This window comes from Physeter macrocephalus, chromosome 11 (assembly GCF_002837175.3).
Source record: "Physeter macrocephalus isolate SW-GA chromosome 11, ASM283717v5, whole genome shotgun sequence".
NCBI lineage: Eukaryota > Metazoa > Chordata > Mammalia > Artiodactyla > Physeteridae > Physeter > Physeter macrocephalus.
In genome coordinates this window covers 9,433,951-9,446,753 of record NC_041224.1, presented here as the reverse complement: position 1 = coordinate 9,446,753, position 12,803 = coordinate 9,433,951, and the positions used below count along the sequence as shown (strand labels likewise).

At 44.4% G+C, this 12,803-nt stretch overlaps 1 protein-coding gene across 2 annotated transcripts in view; it reads left to right on the top strand.

Moving 5' to 3' along the window:
• The first annotated feature begins 2,530 nt into the window (after positions 1-2,530).
• SLC39A12 (solute carrier family 39 member 12) overlaps positions 2,531-12,803 on the top strand; it is a 78,087-nt gene continuing 67,814 nt past the window's right edge. The window contains exons 1-3 of one of the 2 annotated variants that reach the window (XM_055087733.1): positions 2,531-2,635; positions 3,743-4,090; positions 11,308-11,589. In XM_055087733.1, coding sequence (XP_054943708.1) covers positions 3,830-4,090; positions 11,308-11,589 — 543 coding nt within the window. In that variant the 5' untranslated portion in view covers positions 2,531-2,635; positions 3,743-3,829. Of the gene's footprint in view, positions 2,636-3,742; positions 4,091-11,307; positions 11,590-12,803 lie in introns of those variants that run through there. The other variant, XM_007109850.4, reaches the window with a different exon arrangement.

The following is a 12,803-nucleotide window of genomic DNA, read 5'->3' as shown; positions in this document are numbered from 1 at the left end:
GGAAAAGTGTTGTAATAAATCTATAAATCTGTGGTGATTACAGAAGCGAACGATGAGCCCTAGAGTCGTACAGTACGCAACCTGCAAAACTGTACATGGCGGCCCTGAAAGATGCAAGATGGTTCTACTCTTGTTTCAGTCTCTTCTTAAGCAGTTGCCATCTTGTATTTCTTTTTACCTGGTGGGCCCCTTTAAATTCTTTCCAGGTCAAGGCAGAGTACACTTGTAAATACATTATATTGACATGAGGTAGAAGTTTGAAACTCAGGCCACCCCAAAAGGCAAAGAATCAGAGCTGAAGGAAGGGTGGATTAATCAGTCTTTCTGCTTCCCTCTCACCTCCCATCCACTACATCTTCCTGCGTTAGCACAAAAAAAGGGTCTGTATATCAGGAGATACTGCATCAGATGAGACTGGTCCCAAATGCGGGTTAAATCCTTGTAAATGTCAATCAGGAGTCAATGAGCTCCTTCTGTGTACAGTGGGTTAGTTCACGCCTGAAACTCATTACCCCTAGAGGTCGGTTTGGATTGCAAGTACAACGGTGTTTAAGGAAGGTTGATTTCAGGCTTGCTGGGGAAGCAGGCAGGCTGGGGATGTGGAGTTACGGCTACCACCCACACCAGGCTAAGGAAGCCACACCCCCGTGCTCAGCCAAGTGCTTCCTCCTTCTTCCCCGGGATCCGCCTGCCTTCCAGCCTGCCTTCCAGGCTTCTCCTTACCGCCCCCCCACCCCCAATGGCCGTCTCACCCTGGGACAGGACGAGGAACCTGGTTGTTAGCTGACTTAGGTATGGCTGTGAGGGGAGAGCAAGCCTTGGGGGGCAAACGATACAGGCTGTGCCCTGGGGGAGGGGTTCGCGTAGTTGGGAGCCTTCTGGCTTGTGGCTTGCTGGGGCCCTATGAGGAGGGGCTCTCTAGGCACAGGGCATCTCAGACTAGGAAATACGGGACTTCCAGCCTGGACATCCATCAGGGAATCAGGAAAAGGATACCGAAGTCCCAGCAGAGGACACGGTCCTGGGACCACTGGTCACAGCCAATCAAGATCCAGTTCTGCCGAAACCGAGAAGGTTACGTAGTGGGACTTGGGCGGGGAGGGCCCATTTGGGGACCTGCTAATTGGAGGTGGGCCAGGATCAAAGGCTTAGTTCCACAAATAAGGCAAAGCGGAGGTTCTTAATAGTGGCAGGTGATGGCAGGGCTGGAAAAGTTGCTCAGTGGGTTTGGGGCTGCTTTCGCTTAGCTACCTCCTAACCAAGTGCCCGAGACCGAGCTAGGGTGGAGCGTAGGAATGATGCTCAGGTGGTCCCCGCTGCGGGGTGGCAACAGGCCAGAAGCAGGAGCCTGCAGGGAGCTTCGCCAGTGCCCCCCACCCCCCGGTCCTGAGTCCGTTTGCTTTTCTGCGTCCGCCGGACCCGCGGCTGGAAGGGCTTGGCCGCCTCCTCGCTCTTCTGTTGGACTGCCGGTTCTGGACGCTCACCCCAGGTAATCTCCCCACAGGGCTCGTGAGAAACAGGCCAAGGCCCTTCGCCTGACAGCTGAGCTAAACCCGAGCGCTCCGTGCTGTGTAATTCAGAGCAGCCGGGCATTTTCTGGGAGGGTCAGCCTTCCGTATTTCTGACAGCGTTATCAGCGTGGTCCTAGGATTATCTCACCCTGTCGTTCCCAATTTTCATATCCAATGAGCAGCCGAGGAGACTCAGGATGCCGCCCTCCTTCTCTCTCTATTTCCTTCCCCTCCTTACCCGGCTAGCACCTTAGCAGCAGACTCAAGCCTCCCCCCATTTCCTGCACTCTTCAGATTCACTTGGTGTGTCTATAGGCTGTGTGCGGTTTCCACGTACACTGGCCACTTTGAAATCTTGGGTCTTGACGTCTCTTACCTCCTATAAAATTCACCACTTCATTTGTTCTTTCAGTCATTTATTCCCCAATAACTTAGTGAGAGCTCTTCTCACAGGACCCGAGGGCCTTATGCAACGACCTCTACCACAGGCTCTGGGATCAGAATATATACGGCTACTTAAAGTTTCCCACTTACATCCCAGGTAAGAACTTTATTCCTCCAGCAAACACTTTTTCTTTGAAAAATCTATTTATGAATTTACAAATGCCTGAAATCGTTTACACCTCTACACCTTATAAAATAAAATTCTAATGAGCCTATCTTTTCAACAAATCGTTGGTTTGAGATGTGGGTAAAACAATTATCACAGACTCCTCTGGGGGGAAAAGAAGTCTTGATCTAACACGAAAGCCTTTCCATTCTACAGGGGGAACTTGTTTGACCCAGCTCAGCCCTTTAAAGGGCAAGTGGCTGTAAGAAATTTTAAGGTTTTTCTCAGAATTCTAAGACGATTGGTCAATACTGATATAAAAAGTCAGGTTCATTAGCGACGCTAATTTGGTTTTCCTGAAAATCGGCCAGACAGAAAGTTCTCACTTTTATCCACCTGCATTGTTACTCTCCATAGCAACTGAAAACTGTTCTGGGCCGAAATAATCCTCTCTAGCTCCCAGCGCACAGTCAAGGAAGTTTAAAAACACAGGACTCTGTAACCATGAAATACTCTCTGAGATTTAAAAGGCCACAGAGCTCCAGATAAATAATCATTTGTCTTTCGTCTGAAGGTAAGCATTGGGTTTAGAAATGTTTGTATCATCGTCTGTCATTTTTTAAATGCTAACATAGGAATCTTAAACTCTCTCTTTTTTCTTTTTAAACCATGAAAGTAATCCTAGTATTTTTCTCACTACCCCACAGTCATTATTAGCTCATCTCTGGGCCAAGATCTGCCATGAGATGCTGTTAACATTTTGCATTCCTTAAGCAATCGGTTGAAGATATTAATTTTTGCTCCAGAAAGCTGATTGGTTCTCAAGCTGTCCTTTCACTTCTTTCCTGAGGCCTGAGTATGTGGATTTATCATGGCTCGTGCGGCCTTGAAACTCTCTTGTTTTTCCAAGATAGTTCATACTTTTAATCAACTGAAAACTAAAAACTAACCAATGTGTTCTGGATGTTACTATTTTCTTCTAGTCCCTTCCTTATCGAAAAATCTTCTCACTCAACATGGTAGCTGTAATTTATTCAAATTTATTTTCTGTTTACTTTTATTTACTTCACTGATGAAGCCTATATATCAATGGGATAAAATGAGGGCGTTTCCTGTTGGCGGGGGTGGAGAGATAAATTAGGAGTTTGAGCTTAATGTATACACACCACTATACATAAAATAGGTAAGCAGCAAGGACCTACTATATAGCACAGGGAACTATACTCAATATCTTGTAATAAACTATATAATGGAAAAGAATCTGAAAAAAAATATATAAATATGTATGTATAACCGAATCACTTTGCTGTACACTTTAAACTAACAACATTGTAAATCAACTAGACTTCAATAAAAAAAATAAATGAGGGTGTTTCCTGCCCCGGGTCTTATTATGACCTGTAGCACCTTCAGGGTAGACAGTGAACTGCATTCTTCCTAATTTTTGACTCTATGTCTATTTCAGAGCGAGACAATATAACACACTTCTTGGCTGTTGTACAGTTTGAAAGTCTACACCCACCATAGTTTCCTGCCGGTGGGAGTTATAAATGAGCTACAGACCCCCTGTTGTTCAGAAACAGCTTGTCGTTGCCAATCAGCTTAGCCGCCCAATTAATGAATCCTTTCAAACCTGTTGCAGGCACAGTAATTAAAGGCTTTATTTTTCCTCTCTCCACAGACATTCCTCCAGTTCCAAGTTGACACCGTGAACAGCAAACCCACCCACCACCATCAGAGGCAGACTTGGGCTAAAGGAAGAGTGGAAATGCGCTTCCGGAGAAAGCTTTCTGTATCCTGGGTGCCATTGTTCCTTCTATTCAGCCTGGCTCCCTTGACTGAGACAGAAAAGCCCTCAACTCCAGACGGCAGCGGCACTTGGAGTCCAGGGCAACTGACGGAAATTCTACATGTTCTCTCTGCAGAGGAGCCCACGCCCCTGAACCACTCAAGAAGCCTCATCAGAACATTGCTAGAGAAAACCGGGTGCCCAAGGAGGACAGACGGGAGGCAAGGAGATTGCAATCTGGTTAGTGCCATAGAATGGGATCAGCGACACGGGCATTTTCCAAAGAGGGCCACGCATTCCTTAGCCGCTCACTTTAAGAAAGCAAAATCCATTGCAAACCTTCCAGTATCCGAGCGGGCAATGCGTTGTGGTGTGATAACTCCCATATTTGGGATACGACAAATCATACAGCATTCTGCACGTGGCATTTAGAGACAGGGAGAACTTGTTTTTATTAAAATGGTAATGCTTCTGTAAGTCTTTCTACAACACTTCTGCAGGTGTAGAGGTACTTATTTGCAGGTATGCACTCCTAGTTCCCTTTTCTTTCTGATTGACTAATCCTTTTTATGAGCTTGCAATGACCTTGAACATGATTGGTTAGATGGATGCCATTTGTTTTCTGAGGCATAATAATAACAATCTGATATTTGTCTAATGTTGAATTTTTAAGTACTTTCTCCCGGATATCGGTAGGTGTGTTCTAATATTTTGCATCGTGGGGAGTTAATGAATTGGATTATCATCTTCTTAAAAATGAGGAATCCAAGCTGGGGAAGGGAAGTGCTACCAGTGGAGCTAAAATGGGCGCCAGAAACCCATTTTCCAGGCATTTCCTAGTCTATCAACTGGCTATCCATCAGCATCCCCTGGCCAGGTTTCACAAAATACCCAAGCTGGAGCTTCCTTCTCCAGAGATTGAGATTTCACTTGCCCTGGATGGAATTTTTAAAAATCTCTGCAGGCCGCTTTAATGTAAAATCAGCATTACTGTAAAATCAACATGTCTCCATTGGGTGGGGGGGGTGGGGAATGACCAGAGCAGCCCCAGAGGTGAGAACCCATGTCTTAAAATGACTTCAGACAAAAAAACAGACCAAAACGCTCTGACCATCCCTTTCCTGAGATGAGATTTTTCAGAATGAACTCACTCACAAATAAATAAGTAAATAAATGAAGACATAACTAACTAAATAAGAGAAGCAAATCATTTCTCCCGAAAATAAATTTTAGCAGATCTTCTTAATCACGCTTTGTTCTGGGGGAAACATTTCTTGGCCAAATGTTTTGTTTTTTTGTTTTTTTCACAGAAGGGTCTTGCTAACAGATTTTTCTCTGCTCTGTGCAAACAGTAAATAATTCAGTAATTAGTAAAACTCCCAAGGGTTCCCAGAGAAAACATGTGTTGTAAAGGCAACTCATCTGTGATGACATTAATTTATATATATAGCAACAGAAGACTTCCCACCGGAAATAACTAGGAGTCATATCTTATTAATGTCCTCTGAGAATCTGCTTCGGAGAAATGCTCTCTAGTGACATGAAGTGCCTTATTAAGGCTGGATGAATATTAGTTTAGCTTGGGGGGGGATGTAAACAGGCCAGATTATTCTCCATTTTGCGGGGGGATGGGTTGTTTTGTACATGTTTTTGATTTCTATGACATTAGCAAGTTTTTGGCCAACTTAGTTTCTGTTCCATTCGTAGGAAGTGAAACACTGTAACAGCTTCAGCCCCCTGCTGCTGCTGTGTCTCTTTCTCTAAGAGACTAGGGTTAGAAAAAAGGCTAATCTCAGCTTCACCTGCTCAGAAGTCTCCAGTTTACCCAAATCACCATAAACTAAGCAAGGAGCCCACAGAATCTCTCAGTGTCAATTCACAAAAACCAGGGAGAAACACCCTGGTTTTACAAACACCCACATTCTGGTGCAAACCAGAAATCTTCTCCATGTTCTTGAATCCTTTTTTGTCTTCCTAGGGACTTTGTCCACTGAGAGGCAGGGTACCTTTCAGAAGTTCTGTGATAAAAAGAGGGCAAGGGAGTGAGTTCAGGTCCTTAAATGTCTGAAAAAAGAGATCAGTGTGTATCCTGAATTTGTGGGGAGGAAAAAAACAGTTCCCAATTTTATTTCAGATCTAGGTAAAAACTGAATTTTCAAAAAAACTGATCTGAAGTGGTTTTTTTTTTTTTTTGCGGTACGCGGCCCTCTCACCGCTGCGGCCTCTCCCGTTGCGGAGCGCAGGCTCAGCGGCCACGGCTCACGGGCCCAGCCGCTCCGCGGCACGTGGGATCTTCCCGGACCGGGGCGCGAACCCGCGTCCCCTGCGTCGGCAGGCGGACTCTCAACCACTGCGCCACCAGGGAAGTCCTGATCTGAAGTTTTTAAGAGCACTGCACGTTTAAATATAAATCCATTCAAGCTGCCGCCTTTGAATATGGATACTCTTGCCTGATCATGGCTTTCCTTTTTGTTTTTTTAACTTTTTAACGGGAAGGGTGAGAAGCGGGTTTTAATACATTTAATGAGGGATTAATTAACTCCAAAAGAATAAATTCCACTCTAGTAATGATGAGAACCGCGAGCCTGCATGGGTTCCAGGCGTGGTGAAGGGAGAGGAATCTGGTCCGGAGGCAGTCAGCACTGGGTCCGTATCCTCGTTCTGGCGCCATCTAGCTGTTCGGATGCCGAGATGCTGATTCCCTTCTCAGGGGGCTCCCTGTGAGGTCACATGACCATCTGTGAATGCATGTACGAGCTCAAGCTCTCTTCCCCTGCTTATATTCGCGGAAATGTCCAGTCCCCCCTTTTCCAGGTCACTGGAGCAGCTTTTGTGAAGGACCTTCAGTGCTGCTGAGAAAACAAGACTTTCCTCTGCATCCCCCTCCGGCCTGTCCCCCGGCCCCACCCACCTCGACTGTCCCCAGAGGTTTGAGGTTTTTAACCAAGATCTCCAGGCGATTCTCAGACACATTCAGAGAGAATCAGTGCTTTAAGGTCCTGCATTATTTAATTCCCTCCCCCTCCCCGAGTTGTCATAATGGTCATGGGATAAAGTGTGAAAAGCATCAAGCTTTATCTTAACTTGTTTATCGAGAAAGTTGATCTGAACTCTGTTGATCTGAACTCTTCTCAGTTAAGACTTTCCTTTCTGTCACTTAGAAATGCCACTAAATCTAGTACAGACCCACAAAAAGCTAGCGCCTGTCATCAGCTGACATCCTTCCAGATTTTTGTTTGGGAGGAAAATGAAGAAATATAATTTCCCTCCTGTGTTGTATAGTCAATCGTTAGCAACCCTGCCCCCTCCTAAAACAGAACTTAAAAAATCTAAGAACTTGAAAGAAGGCAGTTGATTTACCCATAACCCAAAATCAAATTCTAAACATCTCTTGGTCTAAAATTCCTAAAGCTTACCCTGCAGGTTCTGACAACTGCCTTATTAACACAGAAGATTTCATATAGCTCTTCGTCGCTGAGGCTCTCGCCTGAAATACACAAGCAGTAAACAAAGCTGAATTAAGCAGCTGGGAAAAGGCAATCTGATTGGGCTCCAGGGTGTCATAGGAAACTAATACCAAACATCTGAGTAGTCCGTTTAGCTAGTAGAGAGGACTTCTCACAGTTTGACTAGTCTTTTTTTTAACCAAAGTTTATTTCCTTATGAAGTTGAAAAACGAATTCCCAGAATCCGTGTTTTTCTTTTCCTCTTAAACCTTATGCCTCCACCTGACAAGATTCCAAGGAAGTCAGTGGATTATTTCTTTTCCTCTTAAACCTTATGCCTCCACCTGACAAGATTCCAAGGAAGTCAGTGGATTATTTCTGAATGAGCCCCACTCTTCTTCAACAAAGAATCACTTTACTGGAGGCAGAGCCTGGGACAGATCTGATGCCTGTGGGGTGCCAGTATTTGCAAAATTTTGCTAACATCCTCTCCCAAACCACAACTGAGCCACTTCGGAAAACTGTAACAACTGAAACAAATCTAGTGGTGATAAACTGAAAATCCCCGTCCCCCCACCAACCCCCATAGCAATTTTTGTCACGTCCACGCCTAGAAGAGAATTTACCTTATGTTAGCTCTTCCGATTCTCCCTGCACCACTCTGTCCTCAAGCCACCACCTTCTGCGTTAAGGTAACTTGTCAAAGACTCAAGTATCAGACCACAGAGTTTTCACCACATGGTCCTCTGATTCACCATTAAGTTTCATTTCAGCAGGCCTCAAAAAACTCAAGCAAGGGGTAGGCTACCTCTGTTCATTCAAGATGACCAAAATCTCTAGCGAGATAAAATGAGCTGCTTCCACAACTAATTTAAACTTTTCCTAGTCAGAAACTGATTTACCTTCCAAGATGTAAGCATTTTACAAAAAAATTCTGGAGTGGACATCTGCCTGGTTGTATTCAGGGTATTCTGTCTAGCCTGATAGGAGAGGGGACTCTGTCTTACCCTCTTCTCTGCTACCTCCTGCCTCACCCCTAGAAAGGCACAGAGCAAAAGCCTGGAGAAGGAGCCACGAGTGGACAAGGGTCTCGGGCTGCTTGGATGGGATACAGGGTGGCCACAGACACTGCTGTGTGCGACCAGCACACAACCACACCTGGGCCACATACACGTGGTCTGGTGGCCTCACGGAGGTCCTACGTGTTCTTGGCGCTCTTATTCCCACCTACCCGGGGCCATCAGACGACCTGAATAGCACTCGGAAGTCTCTAAAGGTGAACTTGTTCAACCCGCTGGCTGTACCATGTTCTCACTGATGGATATTATAACCTTAGCAATCCCCTAGCCTCCTAATTGACCAGATCTCTTCCTGCCAGACAGGAGGGAGAGAAAGTTAGCTGGTGAGGGGCTGCACAGCAACTACAAAGTCTATCAATGGCAGAGCAGGAATTAAGACTGGGCAACAGCTATTAACTGTGTGGCTTTAGGTACGCTACTCACCCTCTCTTAAACTTGGCTTACACGTATACTAAGGGTGTATTTTCCTCATAGAAGGAAAACATACTTCATACTTAATTCTGTGCAGGATCTTTGCATGCTGCATATATATGTACCTATTAACTAATTCATTATGCATTCAGTAATTGGGTAATTGGTACTGTGAATGCTTTTGATTGTGCAGAAATATTTGGTGGATTATGATGTGGGCCTTTGTTTTTCCATTTAAAGTAATGCAATAAGTTTCCCCCCATTGAAAAATTCATCATCCCCCACCTTCTCCAGAACCAATGAGATTTATACTCTGAGGGATGCCTTGATATGGAAGATACTTAGCACTGTCTTGGACACATGGCTTCCGATAAATGGTAGCTGATATGAGCAATAGTTTTCCCGATACTTTAGTTTCAGGAGATTGTTTGGCACAAAGCTTGATTCAGCTGATTCACCCCCCTGGGTCCTGGCGCCCGTCCCATGTAACAGCTACCAACCTATGGACTCTTCTCGAGGGCTGAGTAGGGAACAGAAAAGGGCTGCTGTGGTTTTGGTGGTTGAGTTTAATATTGACCCTCAGAGTTGATCTGGTTGGGAAGGCTGCATCTGTTTGCTGAGTTTCGGGCCTCTCACAGTTGAGTTGGGGAGAAATTGGAATCTGTGTGGCTTGTGAAGAATGTGATTAATGCTTTGCTTTACAGATGGATGACATGTTTCTTTCTGGCTCAGATGGTATTTTCCAGATGTTACCCAGTGAGACACACAGCAGACATGGAATTAGGACCCCTGAAACTTCCACCTCAGAGAACAGATTAAAAGATTTCATAGTAGATTATCCCACAGTGGGACAACTCCCCTGGGGCTCCAGATAGGCATCTTTTATGTATGTATGTATTTTTTTTACTTAAATATTTATGTATTTATTTATTTATTTACTGGCCAGACCATGCAGCTTGTGGGATCCTAGTTCTCCAACCAGGGATCAAATCTGCGTCCCCTGCGTTGGAAGAGCAGACTCTTAACCACAGGACCGCCAGGAAAGTCCTTCAGATAGGCACCTCTCTTGATGCCTTCACTCTGAGGCTGGTGCCATGTCATGAGCTGCTTCTCAGATCCTGGGAGCATTCCCAGAAGCTACTCAACTGTCTTTGAAGAAACACAGCTCTTATCTTGCTGGGAGAGCTTCTCTTCCACAACCCCTGTGTCTATCTTTTTCTCACTGTCCCAACACATTACCCCAAACACCTTCCTCTGCCATGTAAACTTCCCAGATTAGACAAGCCAGCTGTGTATCTGTGGGTTGTGAAACAAAGCATCATGGAAGCATTTTTAGTAATTCTCGAACCACCAACATTTCTGTTAATAGCAGGATGTGGTAACTGATTGCGTCTCAGGAAGGACTGACATCAATTCTCTTAGGTAGGCTAAGAGAGAAGCAGATGGTACTCGTTCATTCCTTTTTTACTCTTCTTAAGTGCCAGGCATGGTGCTAGAGGCTGAGGATAGACCTGTGCACAAGGCAGACAAAATCCAGCCTTCATGAGCCCGTTGTCTTCAAGAGGAAATAGAAAAGAAACAAGGAGACATCGTAATCTTAGAATCCTAGTTCTATGAAAAAAAGGAAAAATGGTAATGCTAGAGCTGCCTGTGGCTGTTAGACACTTAATATGTGGCTCATCCCAGTTGCGACATGCTGATAACGTGTAAAACACACGGCAGATTGCAAAGACTTAGTGTGACCAAAAGAACATCAAATAGCTCATTAATACTTTTTGAGAGTTTTGATTATGTGTTGAAATGATCATATCTTGCATATGGATTTCAAGAAAATATATTATTCACATTAATTTCACCTGTTTCTTTTTATGGTTTAAAATGTGGCTGCTAGAATATTGAAAACGTGCCTCACATTTGTAGCCTGTGTGATATTTTTGTTGAATGGTGCTGTGCCGGAGAACACGGGGCAGGGATGGGGACTTTGGAAATGGTATCTGGGAAGGCATCCCTGAGGAAGTGGCACTTGAAACTGAGACCTGAGAAATCAAGTGGGAAAGAGCCTGTGGAACTGACAGAAAATCACAGGGGCAGAAGTTGAGTGAGAGAGGTGGAGGGAGGCCAAGATAAGGTAAGAGAGGTAGGATGGGCAGAAGCCAGACTGAGGAGAGAATTATAAGGAGCTTGGATTTCATTCTAAAGGCGATGGGGCATCACTTTAAAAGCCAGAGTCATCTGGTGTTAATCAAGGCAGAAAAGTGACAGCTTGCGTTACTATAGTTGGAGATAGAAGGGTTGCATTTAGGGAAAAAGGGCTTCTGGGGGGACATCCTTTTTATATAAAAGTCCAACTGTGATTATCTTACTTGAATTGGGCTATTGAGGCTGCCCACTTTCCCCTCCTATTCATAAAATAATAAGCAACAGAGACTCTGTGGTTGTTAATGTTCTGGAACTATTTGTCAAGTTTTGTTTCTGTTTTTTATTTTTTATTATTATTTTGTGGGGGGTTTTTTTTGCACAGTGCTTCGAACCAGATGCCCTGTTACTAATAGCTGGAGGAGATTTCGAGGATCAGCTCAGAGAGGAAGTGGTCCAGAGAGTTTCTCTTCTCCTCCTCTATTACATCATTCATCAGGAAGAGATCTGCTCTTCCAAGCTCAACATGAGTAATAAGGAGTATACATTTTACCTACACAGCCTTCTCAGCCTCAGGCAGGATGAAGACTCCTATTTCCTTTCACAGAATGAGACGGAAGATATCCTGGCTTTCACCAGGCAGTACTTTGACACTTCCAGAAGCCAGGTAAGAAAGTCAGAATTGCTAACTAGCTCTGCTGCTAGGATACAGTCTCAGAGCATGATTTTTTGTCACTAATTCATTCCTAGGATACTCAAAAACTTCTGAGAGGTAAGTAATTGTGGTTTTTAGTGATGGGATGTTAAGTGATGTAATTTAAAATTCTGAGTCTGAAGGGGGAAATGTAACAACTAATCATGTGAATGTACAAAAATATTTCTTTATTTTTTATTTTGTTTAAAATAATTCAGAATAAACCTCAACAAAGCTGTTTTGTTTTTAATGAAAAAAGAAAGGGGGAGTGGATGTAATGACTAATCAGTTGTCAGATGAGTTTTAGGCGGAAGCTGGGTGGGTGGGTGGGTGGGTGGGTGGGCAGGCAGACCAGGTGACAGGGCAGCTCTGTTCCAAGTCCCCCTGAGCACTAAAGTGAGTGTGACTCATGACTTTTGATCAGTCTCCAAGGACTGAACTATAGCGGTGAGAGCAGTGTGTCTATTTGCCTTGCCTTCTGGCCAGGGAAGGATTAGGCAGTAAGAGTTGGCAAGAGATGAATTAATCATTAGTCAGTTCCCTGAGGATGCAGCTTGCAAAAAGCATTATTCATGACAGCACAGACGTTATCTCTTTTGTGGCTTGTAATTGGTGCTGCATGTGTTCAGGGGTCCCAGGTGCTTTTCTTTTCTCACAGTTCCCACTCTTAGGAAATGGGTGTCTTGTTGCCTTCATTACTATTCCAGCAAAAGCTGGCCTTTCAATTACCTTTTTGCTTTCTGCTTTGTGATGGGAAGTTTGAGCTGAAAATGTTCTCTGAACATGGGGTTTTTTAAGCCATATTTTCTAAAAGAATGAATCGAGGAGCCACCAGCACATTTTGAAGAGTGTGGCAGAACGTGTTTTTTTCTCTTGAATTATTCATGTGTCTTAGTCCATTTGGGCTGATATAGATGCCATAAACTGGGTGGTTTATAAACAACAGAAATTTTTTCTCATAGTTCTGGAGGCTGGGAAGTCCAAGATCAAGGTGTTGGGCAGATTTGATGTCTGGTGAGAGGCTACTTTTTGGTTAACAGATGGTCATCTTTTTGTTGTGTCCTCACCTGGTGGAAGGAGCAAGGGAGCTCTTGGGATCTCTTATACAAGGGCACTAATTCCATTCATGAGGGCTCCACCCTCATGACCCAATCACCTCCTAAAAGCCCCACCTCCTAATACCATCA